This window comes from Ovis aries, chromosome 11 (genome assembly GCF_016772045.2).
Source record: "Ovis aries strain OAR_USU_Benz2616 breed Rambouillet chromosome 11, ARS-UI_Ramb_v3.0, whole genome shotgun sequence".
NCBI lineage: Eukaryota > Metazoa > Chordata > Mammalia > Artiodactyla > Bovidae > Ovis > Ovis aries.
Genome location: NC_056064.1, coordinates 42,711,312 through 42,730,831, shown reverse-complemented (window position 1 = coordinate 42,730,831; position 19,520 = coordinate 42,711,312). Strand labels below are relative to the sequence as shown.

Genomic DNA, 19,520 nt, shown 5'->3' with positions numbered 1-19,520 from the left:
TCATTAAGCTCTTCGCCAACACTTTCTTATTCTTCCTCAAATCTCTTCCCCCAGTTAATCTTCCTCAAGGATTGATTATTACTGGAATTCCCCAAAGAAAACCTGTAATGACTTGGAGCTTGGAAACCTTGAGCCCTTTCAGGTGAGAGAGCCCTAAGTGGCAGAATCCTCCTCAGGTCTTTTTTTTTTTTTCTTTTTTGTGGCTGTACCATGCAGCATCTTAGTTTCCCAACCAGGGAGTCCGTGCCTCCTGTAGAGGAAGCTCACAACTTCAACCACTGGACCACCAGGGAAATCCCCTTTTATTTTTCTTAGAAATGAGTTGAGTTCAGCCAACCCTCAACTTGAGAAATTAACTCACTGGTCTGACAGTTATTATGTTTGGGGTCACCTGCCCTTTGGAATTTCTTAGAAGCATATCATGCAGCTGTGTGGAGCTTTGTAGGTAGGAAATGAGAAAGGGCAGAGTTCTGGAGATAACAGTTTGGCGGCCACTGTGAGTAGCGAGCCTACTGACGACACTTGGGGAGCAAATCAAAGCCTGGAGCTGCTGCGTCAGCTTTTCCTGAATCAGCTCTGATGGCTGTCAACAGTGAGGGCCTCCCCTGAGGCTCTTCCAGAGCAAAGGAGCCCTTTGGAGTCTCTGACACGGTGTCCATGGCGGTTTCTCTGTGGTCTGGAGGGAGACACGATGCCTCTGTCATTTCATCGCAGTCATAGTATGGAGGACAATATGGACTGGTAAGGAGGGCATTGGTAGTCTAACGACATTGAGACAGGGCTTCCCTGGTGGCTCAGTGGTGAAGAATCTGCCTGCCAAAGCCAGAGAAACAGGTTCGATCCCTGGTCTGGGAAGATCCCACGTGTGGAGGAGCAAGTGGGCCCATGTGCCACAACTACTGTGACTGTGATCTGGAGCCTGTGAACCACCACTACGGAGCCCACGTGTTACAACTACTGAAGCCTGTGAACCCTAGAGCCTGTGCTCTGCAACAAGAGAAGCCACCACAATGAGAAGGCCGTGCACAGCAAGTAGAGAGTAGCCCCTGCTCACAGCCAAAGCAGCAATGAAGACCCAGCACAGCCATAAATAAATAAAATTATATAAACAAATAAAGACATAGAGACAGGCTGAGACCTGGGGCCCTTTGTTGTAGTGCTACAGTGCTTGTGCCTGGTCAAACGTCTCTCTGAGTAATAAAATACAAGGAAACTTTAAGGGAATAAAAATAGCTGCATGCCTGTGTAGTTGGGGCAAATTCTGGACAACAAGATAAAAAGACACAGAAAGGGACTTCCCTGGTTATCCAGTGGTTAAGAATCCACCTTCCAATGCAGGGAATGCAGTTTCAATCCCTAGTCAGAGAACTGAGATTCCACATGCCACAGGGCAACTAAGTCCACGAGCTGCAAATACAGACCACATCTAGAGAGAAGCCCATTCATGACACGAAGACCCAAAGCAGCCAAAGATAAATAAATAAAAGCTACAAAAAGGCAAAAAATCCCAACTGCCAGTTCTGAGAAGCTGGAAGCAAATACAGGTTGTCAGGATCAAAAGCAGGGTACTGCACATGTCCCCTGCACTTAATATCACCAAAGGGATGGGCAAACCACCTAAGCCACCCTGCCAGCCCAGCCCCTGGATGCACCCCTACCCTCACTTTATATAAGGGACAAGCTCGCCCCTCCTTGGGAAACAAGGAAGGGAAAGTGTTGCTTGTTTTTGCTGTCCCAGTACTGCAGCAAGGGCCCCAATGTAGCCTTGCCTACATTTCTTGTCCAGCCTCAATCTGTATTGATTGGGGAAGGCCAAGAATCCTGGTTGGTAACATAATTTATGTGGGCTATTAGTTAAGCCTATTCATACCTGTCCAAAGGCTTCCTTGAGTTCATTACTAGGGAGATCAAGTAGGAATCAGTGGCAGGGTTGCCAATGGGCTGGGGTTGAAGAAGGAGACTGGAGGGAAAGACAGGTGAAAAGATGGCATTCTTTTCAAGGTGGCGTGCCACAGCCAGAGTCCAAAAAGTTTCATCATGGAAAAGAAGGAATCAGATTTTCATTCTTTTTGGTCTGCAGAGAAGAATTGCAGCTCTTCAAGACTGGAATTCCCTGGATGTCTCTGGTGGTCCAGTGGCTAAGACTCCATGCTCCTCATACAAGGGGCTTGAGTTTAATCCCTCATCAGGAAACTAGATTCCACAGGCTGCAACTAAGATGAAGAGCCCTCATGCCACAACTAAGACCCAGCTCAGCCAAATAAACAAAACAAAAATTAAAAAAAACCAAAACAATTGGAATCCCCAACTCTGTAATGGCGCAGAATGAGAGAAATCCGGTTAGCCATCAAACACTGAAGTGCAGTTGAGCTGAGTGGAAGGCAATAACCATGGAATGTGAGTATCAAAAGAAGAAAGCCAGAAGACGGCAGAGAAGAAAGCACTGAACAGCTGCTGACTGGAAAACTACCCTCACGCTAAAAAATTCCCATAAAAACATCAAGTCGTTTCTTGTTGTAGTTACAGTCCTGCCCTGGAAAGATTTATGAAAGCAAAGGAAGACAGGACCACATAACTTAATTAGGAACAGGCTACCTTGAACACAGTTATTCAATAGCTGTGGCTTAATTTGCTCAACAGACCCTGGTCCTGGTTCAAATATACTGGCTCTACTAGTCACTTATGTCTTTCATTTCTGTGGCAACTGCTGCCTGTTGACCTCATTGCTCAGGTAAATGCTGGAGTCAGGCAAAGAGGAGCTTGTTCTCTACTAAGAAGCAGGAGACCTGAGGAGAGGTTACTCATGTGACTTAAAAGAGCTGTTTCACCTCTCTAGACCTTCATTTCTATATCTATGAAGCGAAAAAAAATTTTTTTGAATAGAATTAATAGTGAACACCTTAAAAAAATAAGGGCCAATTCAGGAAAAAGAAAAATATTCTAAAATTTTTTTCTTTTTATTAAGAAGCCAGCAATCCAGAGGCAGCTTTTTTACCTTTCGCTCTACAATTAGGTCTTGGGCTTTGGGTTTCCCATCGTTGGACTATATGACTGCTGATTTCTCTTCCAGATGAATTCGGTTCTTGGTTCCCTAATGGAAGTGACTTATTGATTGCTTTGTCATATCATTTCTAGTCAGTTCTTTCCTAAATAACATCATCAGAAAAGCCTCTTGAGAATGAAAAACACTCTGTCCAAAGAGCCTTCTGATGATTTGGACACTTCTTTGGACAGAGTGTTTTTCATTCTCAAGAGGCTTTTGAAAAACTCCCGGATACAAATGATATTATGGTATTTTATTTACACATATGTGCCTTAAAGGCATCTGTCTTAGTTTGGCAATTACTGCAGAGTCAAATCAAGAAACCTTAATAATTCAACAGCTAAAGTAACGATTTTCAGAAAACAAGTCAGCAAAGTTTGACATTTTACAAACAACTAGTCGGTTGATTAGGACTGGAACTTCAAATATCCATGTGTCTTCGAATGAAATACTCTTGAGAACAATAAATCATTACCAACAAAAGTGGGAGGTGCCCACTGATATTTCATCATGTAAATCTAATCACTTGATCAATATTGCTTTGAAACCCTCCCAAAGCAAATAGACAATTCTGATGTAGGGTATGATCCTAAGAAATCAAAAGAGATGGCAAAACCAAGAGCACTGTGAAACTTTTCCTTTCTAAACCTTTGGGAAAACAGTTGGACACGACTGAGCGACTTCACTTTCACTTTTCACTTTCATGCATTGAAGAAGGAAATGGCAACCCAGTCCAGTGTTCTTGCCTGGAGAATCTCAGGGACGGGGGAGCCTGGTGGGCTGCTGTCTATGGGGTCGCACAGAGTCGGACACGACTGAAGCGACTTAGCAGCAGCAGCAGCAGCAGTTCCTTAAAAGGTTAGATATAGAGTTACCATTTGACCTGGAAGTTCCACTCCTAGGAATATACCCAAGAGAAATGAAATCATACATCTATACAAAAACCTGTACACAGATGTTCATAGGTTCATAGCAGTATTGTTCATAATAGCCCCAAAGTAGAATCAATCCAAATATCCATCAACTAAGGAATGGATAAACAAAATTTATCCACACAATGAAATATTCTTTGCCTATAAGAAGAAATGAAGTACTGATACATGTTACAACATAGATGAACCTTGAAAACATCATGTTAAATGAAAGAAGCCAGACCCCAAAGGTCACCTGTTGTGTGATTCCATTCATATGAAATGTCTAGAATAGGCAGATTTGTGAGACAGAAAGTAGATTAGTGATGGCCGAGGGTGGAGCAGGTAAGGGTGAGATGGAGGTGACTTCTAATGGGTGTGGGGTTTCTTTTTTTTTTTTTAATTACTTATTTTTGGCTGTGCTGAGTCTTCATTGCTACAGTGGGCTTTCTCTAGTTGCAGTGAGCATAGGCTACTAGGTGTGTGGACTTCTCATTGCGGTGGTTTCTCTTGTGGAGCATGGGTTCTAGAAGTTTGGACTCAGTAGTTGTGGCACAGAGGTTGACTTGCTCGGTGGAATGTGGAATCTTCCCAGACCAGGGATCAAACCTGTGTCCTCTGTATTGGCAGGTAGATTCTTATCCAGCGGACCACCAGGGAAGTCCTGGTGTGAGGTTTCTTTATGGAGTGACAGAAAATGTTCTAATATTAATTTGTGGTGGTGGTTGTACAATTCTCTGACTATACTAAAAACCCTGGAATAGTTCAGTTTGTAATTATACAGTATGTGAACTACATCTCAATAAAGTTGCTATAAATTTTTTAAATCTATTATAAATTTTGTTAAAAAACAGAAACAAAACTTCAAGCCCCTGGTCTCTCCATGGTGAAGCAGCATTGGCTCAGGCAGCAGAATTTGCATTTTCTTAATGGGTCTGCTTTCTTAGGCCAAGAAGACAATAGTAAGGTGTGTGTGTGTGTTTGTATCATCCTTAAACCCATTTCCTCAAAATGAAAAGACTGCTAGACCAATCTATCAAATTGTATTATAACATAACGTGGACCTTGGTCAAACTTGTGGATTATTTTCAAATATCTTTTGATATTGATTTAAGATAATTCTATCATAATTAATAATAATTCTAACATAAATCTAGCATACTATAGATCTAACATAATTCTACAGTAATAAGAGAATAGACTCTATGATTTCAATACCTTTAGACCACGAAATCTTTGCATCTTATTTTATGTCCCTGGATATGGTCCAATGCCTCCTAATTTACAGTCTGTGGAAACTTGAATAGAATTTGTATCCTACTGTTGTGTGAAAATTGTATAAATCTTAATTACAGTGAATTGGCTCATGGTGCTTTTCAAGCCTACTATATCCTTCTACTTTTCTGCATATTCATTCTATTAATTTTTGAGAGTTTTCTATTGAAACTCCAACTAAAAATCTTGATTTATCTACCTAAAAAATAATTGTAATATATAACAGAATTATATGTAACTTTGTTCTGTTTTCCAAGTCTCCTGTAAATGTGTTATCATAATTTCATGATTTAAAAAAAGAAAGAAAGAAAAAGAATAAAATGGTTATTGGTCATTTAAACTTACTGCCATCCTGAGGATTCACAAGTCATGTCTAAAGTAAACATATATCTGCAACATGAGGAGCAGATCTGTGATCAAAATGTGCTAATACATTGGTTATTTTACAAATTGATCATGGGCTGACACTCTTCCCGGCTTTACCCATCACGAGTTCTTAGCCTTTGTGTTAGCTGCTCAGTCATGTCCAACTCTTTGAGACCACATGGATTGTAGCCCGCCAGGCTCCTCTGTCCAATGGGACTCTCCGGGCAAGAATACTGGAGCGGGTTGCCATGCCCTCCTCCAGGGGATCTTCCCCACCCAGGAACTGAACCCAAGTCTCCTGCACTGCATGCAGACTCTTTACCATCTGAGCCACCAGGGAGGCCCTGTTAGCCTTTAGGGCTGTCCATTTCTAGCCTTTGCCTGTCCCAGTGAAAGATAGCAGTCCTGCATTGGTGGAATCTCAGATCTAAAAATCTTCCACAGCATTTCTTTACTTTCTACCCTTTTATATAGATCTATACCAAAACTTATTTGTGGTAATTCTCTCTTCTTGTGTTATCTTGATTGTAGATAGTAAGTTAGTTTCTGACCCAGAGGCTCAGCATGATTTTTAGGCTCTTGCTTTTTTTTTTTTTTTTGCGACGCCACGTGACTTGTGGGATTTCAGTTGCCTGACCAGGGATCGAACCCGAGCCCTCAGCAGTGAGAGGGAGGAGTCCTAACCACTGGATTGCCAGGGAATTGCCTTAAGCTCTTTCTTAGAAGAGAGAAAAGAAAGAGCTAAGGTTGTTTTAGACACTGTTGTTAACTAATATTTTTATGCCTGTTTCAATAGTGAGTTTATGAAATGAACTTTGAAAAATGGTATCTTCATACATAGAAACCAGTACTAGCTCACTGGGAGGATCGCTCTAAGTTTTATAATGTCCTTTGGCCACAAGAAATCAAAATCTCTGTGGTCTGTGTTATAAGTTGTGTCTGGTATCTGAAGGATGATTTAACACAGCCACTAGTCTTAACTGGCATCCATGGAGTAGAGGAGAGGGGATGAACTCTGGAGTCAGACTGCCTGCTTCTTAAACTGGCTCCTCCATTCTGGACCAGCTCCCTAACGCCTCTGTGCCTTTTCATGTGTAATGTGAGGATAAATTCTAACACCCACGTTACAGAGATATTGGGAGAATTAAGAGAGTTCACTGTATAAATAAAATGTATAATGTATAAGTAAAAACAGAGCCTGGCATATATTAAGCACAAATTTCATCTTTTATTATGTGTCTTTATCAACCTGACCAACTACTGGGGGCATGGGCATTGTTTACTTTCTGCCAGAGCTCTATTGCAAAGAATCTGGCTTTGGTCCTCGAGGGCAAATAAACCATACAGGATGAGGGGCATGCCCAAGCAGTGGGGTTCAATTCAAACTGAATAAGACCATTTCTCTTCTCCCCTGATGAGACCATTAGCATCTCAGAGGGGCCTGGTGCTAGCCCCCCCAACAACCCCAAAGAAATACAATTCCATAGGACTCAACTTTCGGAGAAGGCAATGGCACCCCACTTCCAGTACTCTTGCCTGGAAAATCCCATGGATGGAGGAGGCTGGTGGGCTACAGTCCATGGGGTCGCTGAGAGTCGGACACGACTGAGCGACTTCACTTTCACTTTTCACTTTCATGCATTGGAGAAGGAAATGGCAACCCATTCCAGTATTCTTGCCTGGAGAATCCCAGGGACGGGGGAGCCTGGTGGGCTGCTGTCTATGGGGTCGCACAGAGTCGGACACGACTGAAGCGACGCAGCAGCAGCAGGACTCAAATTTCCCTAAAGATTCACATCCCAAAGTTCTTCTTTTTCTTTTTGTAGTTTTCTGCTGCTGTGCTCAGGCTTTCTCTAGCTGAGTGAGTGGGGACTACTTTCTAATCGCAGTGCTCAGGCTCAGCAGTTGCAGCTCACAGGCTCTAGAGTGTGGGCTCAGTAATTGTGATACATCGGCTTGGTTGCCTCAAGGCATGTGGGATCTTCCCAAACCAGGGATGGAACCCATGTCTCCTGCATTGGTGGGCGAACTCTTAACCATTGGACCACCAGGGAAGTCCCTAGCATTCTGAAGTGAATGATCAGGTCTCACTCTCAGTAGATCCAGAGTTATGCTGGTGAGTCAAGGCTTTTGGAGGTTGGGACCCTGCACCCAGGAGGAAATAAATCCTGGAGCGACACTTTCAGTATCTCTGAGTATCCTTTGCTGCTATCACTTGCTCTGTTCAGACTTCCTTTAACTGTAACCAAAAGCCTGGCTGACACCAGGCTATTGGATTCCATAGTCTGTTCAGATTTTTTTTTTTTAATCCTTTGGGCAACACTGCACAGTGTGTGGGATCTCAGCTCCCAGACCAAGGATGGAACCTGTGCCAGAGTTCTAACCACTGAGCCACCGGAGAACCCCCAAGTCAGCTCAGCCTTATTCTGCTACTACAACTTACATTCCCTGATTGCTTAGTTTGGGAGTGATCCTGCCTGTCTGCTCTCAAGTTGCAGTTTGACCCCATAAAGCAACTCGTGCTGCGCTGTGGTCTGGTAACTAATGTTCCATCTTGGCCAGTGATATTGTGCCCATGTTGATATGCTCAACTCTGCCTATGTCCTTGTTGACACTTTACAAATCCCTGCAGCCCTGTTGGGACTTCTGGTCCAACCCAAGACAAAACAGCTTCCTTTTCCAAAAAGAAAATGTAAGTACACAGAAACCAAATTATTTGTTTAGGGAAATAGAGAAAGAGCTAGAAATTTAGCTGAGCCAGAATTAGAAGCTTCAGATCACATTACCTCTAAAATATAGTAATCAACAAGACTTCATTCTTAAGTAAAATGTTGCTTTAATAAAATACTGCATGTATATATTTTTCTTTGCAAAGATGTTATGACCAGGATGGTTGGTGTGAATGATAGTATATGGTGATTTATATAATTAGTAGAAAAAAACAAGTACTCTCAAATAAATAGGCTTCAATATTTTTTTTAAAGAACATAGTCTGCAAATCAGTTAAGACTAGAGAACAGGCAAGGAGGAGGAGTTGGCTTTTCCTCTAAGAATGTGCTCTTGATTGGTTTCGGATTCGGAAAGGAGTCATATTTACCCTCCAGGAATCAAAAGTAACATTGGAGTGACCTTCTGGAGAGAGGAATCCTGGCCCTCTCCTTGGCATTTTGCCTAAGATTTAAGAACTTAACTGAAACATACGAAAGCACCACTACAGAGCTGCCTTCAGGCATCTGAGGATCCAGCAGGGTGGGTGTAAAATCAGTGGGAAATTCTGGGGAAAGCAGAGCTGGGCTAGTAAGGAGAAAGATTAAATGTTATGGAGGATAAGCTGACTTTGTACGAAGTTTCTGACCTAGTACAATATCCAGGTCACCACAGCCATTCAGAAATCTCAGTAAATACAATGACCATGGATATATAATAGAAAAATACAAGCAGAAGTACTCCACTAACCACTGATTAATTACACTTGAAGTTGTCCCCCAGTGTTGAGAGTCCTTTACTTAAAGATTTGAATATAATCAAAGTTATTAAGATATTGTTTGACATACAATTTTCAGGGAATGCAAGATATTTAAAAATCCTCCTTAATCAATCCTTTCCCTACCAAATCCACAGCTCCTTTCTCCTTTTCTGGGTAGTGATGAGCATGAGTAGTAAATGCAGTTGTTAGCTAGAAGATTTAAGAAAGAACTGACTTTTTAGTGGTGTCTTACTCTTAGCATAAACATATTCCATATCTGCAAGGTAACTTTTATAAATTAAACATGTTGTCATTAAAAAAAAAAAGGGACATTCACTTGTGATTCCCAGCCTGGCATTATGAGCTGATCCTACCCTCATAGTTCAGTTGGTCAAGAATCTGCCTGCAAGGCAGGAGACCGGGGTTCGATTCCTGGATGGGGAAGATCCCCTGGAGAAGGAAATGGCAACCCACTCCAGTATTCTTGCCTGGAGAATCCCATGGACAGAGGAGCCTGGTGGGATACAGTCTATGAGGTCGCAAGAGCTGAGACTACCAAGAAGTCTTGCCTTTGTACTGGACAGAAAAAAAAGCACACCTTTGCAGGAACAATCCAGAATGACCCACCTTCCAATAAGGCTTTCTCAAATAAAAGCTTCCTCTAGTTTTTCAATAAAACATCACCCAATACAATTAGAATTGCAAAGGGGGAAGGGGGGCCACCTGAGCTGACTCTAGTAACTTTGGTCTCACGATGGGCTGGCAGAATGCCCTAACCATCCTCAATCCTTGGCAGAGTCATCGGCTTTCAATTCTGAAGACTCCACATCCCTTTACAAAGTCTTCTTGTTGGGCTGGCCCAGCACCCGGGCGAGGCAGTAGGGGATGAGGCTGACAGATGCCAGGGGCACCGCTGCACTCTTGCAGAAGGACAGGACATAGAAGATCAGCTCAATTTGGGAGGGGGGTTTCAAAGAGTCAAAGAGGTGCAGGAGGACGAGGGAGGCCACGATGCAGCTGAGGCGAAACGGGAACGACTTGCTGAGCTTGCCCTTGCAGCTCTCCCGGTACATGCTGGAGTTGAGAGCCAGACCCAAGCCAAAGAGGGTCCCCAGATTCTTGAGGAGGCTAGCAAAGGGCGTCGTGTCAATGTGGACCCACTCTGGCCGCTCACAGCTTCGCTTGGCTTTCTCTAGAGTCCACAGCAGGTCGACCCCCAGCCACTTTAACAGCAGGTAAAATCCAATGGCGAAACTGAACAGGAAGCAGGTGATGAGAAAGTACTTCTTGAGACTGGCATTGTAGATGCTCTGGATGTGGCGGAAAGTCTCAGCAACCGCAATGCCTGAGTGGAAGAAGGAATGACCATGAGAACTGGGGAAGATGCTGGCCCGTCAGCTGGAGGTGAGTTTGGAGCAATGGGTGACCTGCCATCTGTTCCACCATTGTGGAGTTAAATCACAGAGGTCAGATCAGAGGGTCTTTTGGTTTTTTCCCATGTGTGATTCCAGCCTGTCCTCAGCCATAGATTCTTTGAGATGGAAGAGATATGCCAGTTACTTCCTCCCACCACATGCAAACTTCCTGTGTTGAGAGGAGGGTCGGGGGTGGTCCTCCTGTCTCTGTTTGAATACCCTCAAGGGTGGAGAGCTCACTCCCACTCAGACAGCCCATTTCATCTTTGCATGAATTTGATCATTAGAAGGTACCTTGTGCTGTGCTAAAACCTATCTCTCACAACTGAGCAATTGGACTGAACTGAACTGATAGATCTCAATTCTTTTCGCGGGAGTTTGTAAGTCACTCTAGAGCCTCTGTTAACACATTTAAACACATTTGAAGATCCCCTGGAGAAGAGAATGTCTACCCATTCCAGTATTCTTGTCTGGAGAATTCCATGGACAGAGGAGCCTGGTGGGCTACAGTCCACAGGGTTGCAAAGAGTCAACACAGCTGAGTGACTATCACTTTCACTTTTTTTTTTTCATTCTCAGGGGTGAGGGATAAATTAGGTGGTTGGGATTAACATATACACCCTACTATATATAAAATAGATATAGGACCTACTATATAGCACAGAAACTAAGATCATGGCATCTGGTCCCATCACTTCATGGGAAATAGATGGAGAAACAGTGGAAACAGTGTCAGACTTTATTTTTGGGGGCTCCAAAATCACTGCAGATGGTGACTGCAGCCATGAAATTAAAAGACACTTATTCCTTGGAAGGAAAGTTATGACCAACTTAGATAGCATATTAAAAAGCAGAGACATTACTTTGCCAACAAAGTCCGTCTAGTCAAGACTATGGTTTTTCCAGTGGTCATGTATGGATGTGAGAGTTGGACTGTGAAGAAAGCTGAGCACCAAAGAATTGATGCTTTTGAACTGTGGTGCTGGAGAAGACTCTTGAGAGTCCCTTGGACTGCAAGGAGATCCAACCAGTCCATCCTAAAGGAGACCAGTCCTGGATGTTCATTGGAAGGACTGATGCTGAAGCTGAAACTCCAATACTTTGGCCACCTGATGCGAAGAGTTGATTCATTGGAAAAGACCCTGATGCTGGGAGGGATTTGGGGCAGGAGGAGAAGGGGAGGACAGAGGATGAGATGGCTGGATGGCATCACCGACTCGATGGACATGAGTTTGAGTGAACTCCAGGAGTTGGTGATGGACAGGGAGGCCTGGCGTGCTGCAATTCATGGGGTTGCAAAGAGTCAGACATGACTGAGTGACTGAACTGAACTGAACTGAACTGAACTGATATAGCACAGGGAACTCTGCTCAGTACTTTATAATAACCTACAAGGGAAAAGAATCTGAAAAGGAATATATATATACTGAATCACTCTGCTGTACACCTGAAACTAACATGATATTGAACATCAACTGTACTTCAATTTAAAAATAATAAACTGGGTGGAAAAGACTAGACAAAACAGATTGTGAACTCAAAAAATAAAGGTAGTTATTCTTCTTTCTGACTTAAACTTTCCCAGATCTTTCATGTAACATGAGCTTCCAGGCTCTTCCTCAAACATGGAACCCAGTACTATAATGCTCTGTTAATTTCATAGTTGCCAGGAAGTCATCATTTTTCTTGTTCTCGACATGCTTCTGTGAATGCTGCTCTCCTCTGCTTTTTCAGGTCTCCAGGGGAAAAATTCTGCGTTTCCCCTAAGGTCTTATATTCCAGTGTCTCCCACAAAGTCAAGAAATTCTTTCTTACACTTAGCTTACCTAAGTCTTTTCTGCCCCTAATTAGGTGAATCTAAGAAAACAACATATTTGAAACACAGAACCTATAATAAAGACCAGCTGTGGGTATCTATTAGGCTTGCAAATGAATTTATTTAAAGAGCTTTCCAAGAACATTGTATTAATTTGTTAAATTTGATAGGTTTTCTTAACCCTAACCTAGGGCCCACTTCCAACTGAAGAGCTGTAAGAAATAAAGAATGTAAAAATATCTCAGAGATTTTAGGCAAAATCAACTGGGTGAGTTAATTTGCTGTCTTGTCATTTTTCTGAAGCACACTTAACTGTGTAGATCTGGGCATTCCCATAGAAATAAATCATTTAAATTGCCCACCCTTGACTTCCAACCCGCTGAAATACTAACGGTATCGATTATACACAGAACATGGCTAGAATGCTGGCTTTTTGTCCTGATTAGGAAGGAATGGTATAGGTGGGGGTTGGAGGGAGGGAACCAGAGCAGGTGGTACCTGAAAAGACTCCAGCAACAACTTGATGGGGAAAATGAGCAGCAAGGTAGATTCGTGACAGGCAGACATTCAGTTGCACGATCCAGAATCCCAACCACAACATGACATTCAAGCACCTGCGATGGAAGAGGCAGTCATAAGAAAATCCAGATATAGATCCTTCACCAAAGAGAATAGCCTCAGCAGGAACACTGGAGCCTGGCAAACTCAGGTTACATTAGTGGAATTTTTTGTAAATTGAAGACTGTACTCAAAATTTCAAAGATAGCCATGGCAAGTGGTAAACCCCTGTGTGTGTGAATTTCAACCTCTCTATTTTATGTTTCATAATGAAAGATTTGCTCAGTAGCTGCATACTCAGAATTCCCCATAAAAGTGGTGTTTTCTGCTTCTTTGTTTATTTTAACCTGGATGGGGCATCACAATGTTTGGTACAGAAATGGGCTTTTATTTACCGCCTGCTTCTTCCTCACTAGCTGATCTTGAGAAAGCCCTCTTCTGTTAGGCCCTGTTCTTGATCTCTAAAATTAGATGTTGCCCATGTGGGTCCCTTCTAGCCCTAACATTCTGTGACCCTAATGTTCATTCCCAGCAGAAATGCCACAGCTCTTATTAGGACCACCCCAAGGCATGAGGTGGGCAGGGGGCATGGAGGAAGAGCAAGTGGTATGTCCGCTACAGAAGAGAGACACCTCCTGCCATCCACCACCCACAACCCAGAGCTGAGTTCTTACCGAAATCTGTAGGTTGGCTTTTTCTTTCCGCGAAAGATAGAGAGGATAGATGTGACCATCACATAGTATACACCTGCTGTACCCATGGCGTGGCCAGAGGGACTTCCTGAAGAATAGGAAAGAGATGAATGAATGAACCAAAGCCAAAAAATCTTCATCTGGGAGATTGCTAGGGGCCATCATCTATCCATCATCCATCCACTCATCCTTTCTTCCATCTTTTCATCCATCTATCCAGCCAGACATCTATCCATCTTTACATCCAGCCAGCCAGTCATCTATCTTTTCATCCGCTGATTCAATTATCCATCCACCCATCCAGCCATGCACCCATCTACCCATCCTGCCATCCATTCATTTACCTATTTAGTTATCTATGTAACACATATCTATTAAGCTCCTACTACATGACCAGCAATGTGCTAGGCTCTGGGAGAACAGTGTGTGGCACCGTCAGAGAAAGCCTCAGCTCTTGAGATTAAACAGTCTATACACAGTCTAGAGATTACACACAGAATCACCCTGCTGGGTATATAATTGAAAATTGATCTGCCCTCCATTACCTCTCTTCTACTCTCTTTGCTCACTCAGCTCTGGCCATGCTGGCCTCCTTACTCTCCTTTAAACACACTTCCTCCTCAGTGTCTGTGACATTGGTCTTTCTATCCAGACACCTCTTCCTCCAGGATTTATTGGCTAATTCTCTTGCCTCCTTCAAGTTTTTGCACAGATTTCTCCTTTTCAGTGAGTCCTGCCCTGACCGCTCTATTTAACACTGCATCCAATTGCTATTCCTGGTCTCCTTTTCCTGAAAGGTGGAGGGCCCTGTGCCACCAGTTCCTTTTCTGGACTAAAGAGTTTATTTTTCCTTTCTGTTGTTGAGAGCATGGTTGCAGGTGGCTCTCAGCGCTCAGACTTCACTGGACATTGCCCTGGGCTGATGAGAGCCATCTTGATCAAAACTACCCTTTCCCTGGGGGCCCCTGCACCCAATCACTCATCTCTATTACTACCCTTTCCCTGGGAGGATCCTGCACCCAATAAGTCATCTCTATTGGGGTATAAGGTCTCATCCCCTTGAGTCAATTCAGAGCTCCTACGGGGTTAGCTGAGACTGAATGGCAATTAGACTTCTGCCCAGGTGGCTTCCATCCCTTCCTTCCACAAGTACTGCTCTTGAATGTAGCACCTCCTGTGTGCTGATATCCATCTGAGTCTGCTTTCCAGGGAACCCCACATAAAACCCTTGCCTTTCTTCCTCTTCCTCCTCCTTCTTCTAATATCCTAAATATTTTACTTGTGTATTATGAATTTTTACCACACACACATCTCATTTAAATATAAGCTCCACAAGGGTAGGAGCCTTTTTTTCCAGCTGCACCACACAGCTTGTGGGATCTTAGTTCCAGGGACTGAACCTGAGCCACCACAGGGAGGGCTTCCCAGACAGCTCAGTGGTAAAGAATCTGCCTGCCAGTGCAGGAGCCGACGGAGACTTGGGTTTGATTCCTGGGTTGGGAAGATCCCCTGGAGGAGGAAATGGCAGCTCATCCCAGTGTTCTGGCCTGGAAAATTTCATGGACAGAGGAGCCTGGCGGGCTACAGTCCAAAGAGCTGGTCACAAAGAGTTGGACATGACTGAGCAGCTGAGCAGCCACGCACAGTGAAAGCGCTGAGTGAGGTGCTGAGCTGTTGAACCCCCAGGGAATTCCCAAGGGTCGGGATCTTTGTTTTATTCACTGAGGCATTTCAAGTGCCTAGAACAATGTTTGGTACAGATACTAGATAAATAACATTTGAATGAGTGAATATACTCTAAAGGGAATCAAGGTTTTGTGAAAACAATAACTAAGGACAACGCGCTAGTCTGGGAGTCAGGGATAGGGCCCCTGAGTTTAGGAACTAACTAACACTGAGACCTGCAGGGGAGTGGAGGGGTTGAATATTCCTTTTTACTGAAAAATGAAATCTATCACTTGGCTGAACAAGGCCTGTCTGGGTGTAACTAGCAAAGTACAGACAGGGTGTGGGACTGAACGGTCAGCTGGGGAGGACACATCTCCCTGGCCAGGCTTCTGGGAAGGATGACCGGAGGCTCAGGCCTCTACGGTGCTCCCTTCCTGGACAAACGGCCACAGCACAGTTACTCTCATGAGCCCTTTGTCTGGGAGGGAGCCCTTGCCTCTCTGAACTAGCAATTTCTGTTCTGAAAACATTAGGCAGATTCCAAAGTGGCAGTCACAGGCTGTTCTGGAAGGCCTTGCTGAAGTGAATTCAGATGGAGTTGTACCAAATCCAAGACCATGACCAGAGCTTGAAGGAGTGGCTCTGCGCACATCCCCTTCAAAGACAGCTTCATCCAGCACGAATGTTACCAGGTGTCCATAATGAGCACGGCCCACCCAGCTTCTGTCTGGATGAGGGCTGGGCCTCTCACCTGGGCCAGTCTCACAGGTGACCGGGAACTGCTTTATCAGCGGCACCGAGGTGTTGCTGTAGTAGTCGGTGTCCAAAACCCACCAGTATGGGCGCTGTCCAAAGAGAATCCTGTGAAAAAGCAGAACGAGGGTCTGGAGTTACTGAAGGAATGCTTTGGCCCGATGCCACACCTTCCAGAAGAGAGTAGCTTGAGGAGAAGATCCATAAGATCCAACCCAGAACACGAGCCCCTCCAAGAAGGGGAACTGGGCTGTTAGGGGAAAGCAGAGGAGGGAGACGTTTATGGAGCATCCTTTACAGAACTTGTGAATTTTGCCTTTGGAGGTATTATTTATTGAAACATAAGTAAATAAATCTCATATCCTCAAAACCATATTAACAGCAGCTACTGGTGGTTTAGTTGCTAAGTCGTGTCCCACTCTTGTGACCCCATGGACTGTAGCCCACCAGGTTCCTCTGTCCATGGGACTTCGCAGGCAAAAATAGTGGAGTGGGTTTCCATTTCCTCCTTGAGGAGATCTTCCTGACCTAAGGATAGAGCCTAGATCTCCTGAGGCTCCTGTATTGGCAGGCAGATTAACAGCAGCTATGTAACTTTTTTTTTTTAAACCCTGAGAAGAATTTGCCCTAGAAGGATGCCTAGGGACTACAGTTTGTGACTTAGATTTGCATATCCTACAGCTCATTTCTTCAGGCCTCCATAGTCTTGGGTTTCTTCCGGACTTCAGAGACTGAGCCCCAGCCCCAAGGACAAGCCTCCCAGGAGATGTGGTCTCTGTTTCCATCAGAATCATTTTCTGTAAGGACATATATAGCTACTATTTGCTTGTTTTGTATCCTCTGGCTTTGAAACAGAATATCTCAAATCAACCACTTCCCCTTTAAAAGCATGTTTTTCGTTGTGGAAACAGGTGTGAAGGGTCAGTCAGGATGCTTCTTTTGCTCTGCAATGGAGGAATAGTGACTTCTCACTAAAACTGGTGACAGCCACTAACTCTGACCTCTACCAAGTTAGAGAAAATGGAAGTTATAGACAAAACTTAGTAGGTTTTTCAACAGAAATTTCAGAATCCCATCAGTATGCCTTGGGCTTCTGAGCCCAATAACAATGTTCAAGACTTTTCTTGTTTATGGCCAAAGAAAATTAAAGCTAGAAGAGATCTTAAGAATCGCCTGACTATGAACAAAGATAATTTTAGGGATGGTTAAAGTCTCTGAGGGCAGCTGGTCCAAACTGTTCATTTTCTACATGAAGAAATAAAGACCAAAACAGTGATGTGTTGGAGTCAACTGGTACTGGCTAACAGTTGTAAAATATTCAGGGTTTTTGCAAGCCAGACCCATTGATAGCTTGAAAGTGGTCATAATGAGATAACAGACACAGCAGAAATTGGCAAATACTAAAATTGGGGCTTCTTTACCTTTTGAAAGTCAGCTTATTAGCACTGGATATAACATAAATGGCAACCCACTCCAGGGTTCTTGCCTGGAGAATCCCAGGGGTGGGGGAGCCTGGTGGGCTGCCATCTATGGGGTCGCACGGAGTCGGACACGACTGAAGTGACTTAGTAGTAGTAGCAGTAAGAGCCGTGCCTATGAAGTCAGCCTGCCTGGGCTTGAATCCTGCCTCTGACATTTACTACCTATGTTTTTGTAGTCACTTAACTCAGTGCCTTAGTCTCTTGCTAGTAACACCCTATAAAAAAGTGCTTAGCATGTGGCCTGGCCCATACTACAGGATCAACAATCATTGATAACTATAGTAATTATTAAGATCCCAGAGATAATCTCGGTTTACAGATTATAAAACAGAAACTCAGAGAGTTGCTCTGAGTTGCCCAAGACATAAAGCTGGCTGAACACGAGAGGGCTCTGAATTGCTTTTCATGACCTCACACAACGGGTTTTGAAATTGCCTGTTTCCTTTTTTCATACCTCATCTTTCTTCCTTCACACATCTATCTTTGTGTCACCTATGCTGCTCCAAAGTAATAAAATGGAGTTTCAGACTTCTCTGGTAGTCCATTGGTTAAGAATTCACCTGCCAAATCAGGGGACATGAGTTTGATCCCTGCTCTGGGAAGATTCCACATGCTGCGAAGCAACCAAACCCATGTGCCAGAATTCCTGAAGCCTGAGCTCTAGAGCCCGTGCACCACATTAAGGGAAGCCACCACAACAAGAAGCCCGTGCATCCCAACTAGAGGGTAGCCTGCTCTCTCCAACTCGAGAAACCCTGCACACAGCCACCAAGACCCAGAGCAGCCATAAAAACAAACAAAACACACAAAAACAAGCAAACAGAAAAATGGCGTTTCTTTGCTTATAGCCTATAATTCGCTAGGTCTAGCTGGCCTTGCATCCATATGAAACAGCCTTTCCTTTATCTTCACTCACTAACAGGGTTTTCTCTGTCTTCTCTCTTTCTATAGAGGATCCAGAGAAAGGAGGGGAGTAAACTATAATTGCGTGAATAGCACGAAAAAGCAACTTCTGATGGAGAGACATTTCCAAAGACAACCAGCCTCTTTCTTTGCTGATTTCCTCTTTGTCCGGCTCTTACTCACCACTTAAAGACGAGGTTGAGCCAATCTCCAATCACAGCTACCCAGAGGAGTTTGATGCCCACAGCTTCTCGAAGATGGAACCAAATGGGGAAGAGGACATAAAAGGCATTCCTGAGATCTGCAATCACAGACACCAAGATGAACCAATCCTGGGAGTTCTGGTAATTCACCTGGAGGTAATGTGTTGACTGGATCCCAAAGTCATGTAGAACGTTCATTCCCTTCTCCATCCTCACTCAGGAAGCCTTCGGCTGTGCCCTTGCAGTTATTTCAGACTGGGTGGTGATTGCTCTGCTATCAGCCTGTGCCTTGCCTCTTTGTTTTATACACCCTGTATCCAGTCTGCAGGCCAACCCAGCCCTGATCTTTGGACTCAAAAACCACTTTTGTCTAAAATCTATTGATCAAAGGTGCATCACCAGTAGGTTGATGCAAACATGTAAAGCGTGATTTACGTAAAATAGAAAAACAGGCACACAAAAACAGCCTGATCAGCCACGGGCTGGCACAGCCAATTATTAACTTTGGCATTGCTGCCTGACGGTACAAGGGGTTGCCCTCCTGGTTCTGAAACCTGGTCAGAGACACAGGACAGAGTCTAAATCAGCCATGGTACTTGCAAAGATGTCTGACTTCCTGTCTGCAATTGCACTTATTTGGGAACAAAGAAAAGTCTTGGTGCTCTAGCAATTCAACTTTTAAATAGTTAAATTTTAAAATATAATAAGTTCTATTGTCATGGGGACTGTCACATTGCTGGACATTTCTGAATTTCACTAGGATCTGGAAAATGCCTCTGATTTGGGAGATCAAACCCTCTTTCCAGGATTGGCTCTGTATCTCTTGGGTCCAGAAAATAATCATCTTTGAATGCACTGATTAATTCATTTAACGTCCTTAAAGGAAGGACCTTTGGGGTTTTAACACATAAGTATAAGCAGTAGAGTGCATATGTCTGTGCTTGGTGGCTCAGTCAAAAACAGTACGATG

The 19,520-nt window shown here is 43.8% G+C and overlaps 1 protein-coding gene across 2 annotated transcripts; it reads right to left on the bottom strand.

Moving 5' to 3' along the window:
- Nucleotides 1-6,803: 6,803 nt before the first annotated feature.
- G6PC1 (glucose-6-phosphatase catalytic subunit 1) lies at nt 6,804-18,826 on the bottom strand. Of its 2 annotated transcripts, none has more exons than XM_004012951.5 (5): nt 18,531-18,826; nt 15,962-16,071; nt 13,525-13,630; nt 12,791-12,906; nt 6,804-10,406 (listed from the first exon to the last, which is right to left on the bottom strand). In XM_004012951.5, the coding sequence occupies exons 1-5, from the start codon at nt 18,758-18,760 to the stop codon at nt 9,895-9,897; spliced, it is 1,074 nt and encodes a 357-aa protein (XP_004013000.2). In that variant the 5' UTR covers nt 18,761-18,826; the 3' UTR covers nt 6,804-9,894. The 2 variants fall into 2 exon arrangements, with proteins under 2 accessions (XP_004013000.2, XP_012041527.2); XM_012186137.4 differs by having other exon boundaries at nt 18,701-18,826.
- Between the last annotated feature and the right edge of the window lie 694 nt (nt 18,827-19,520).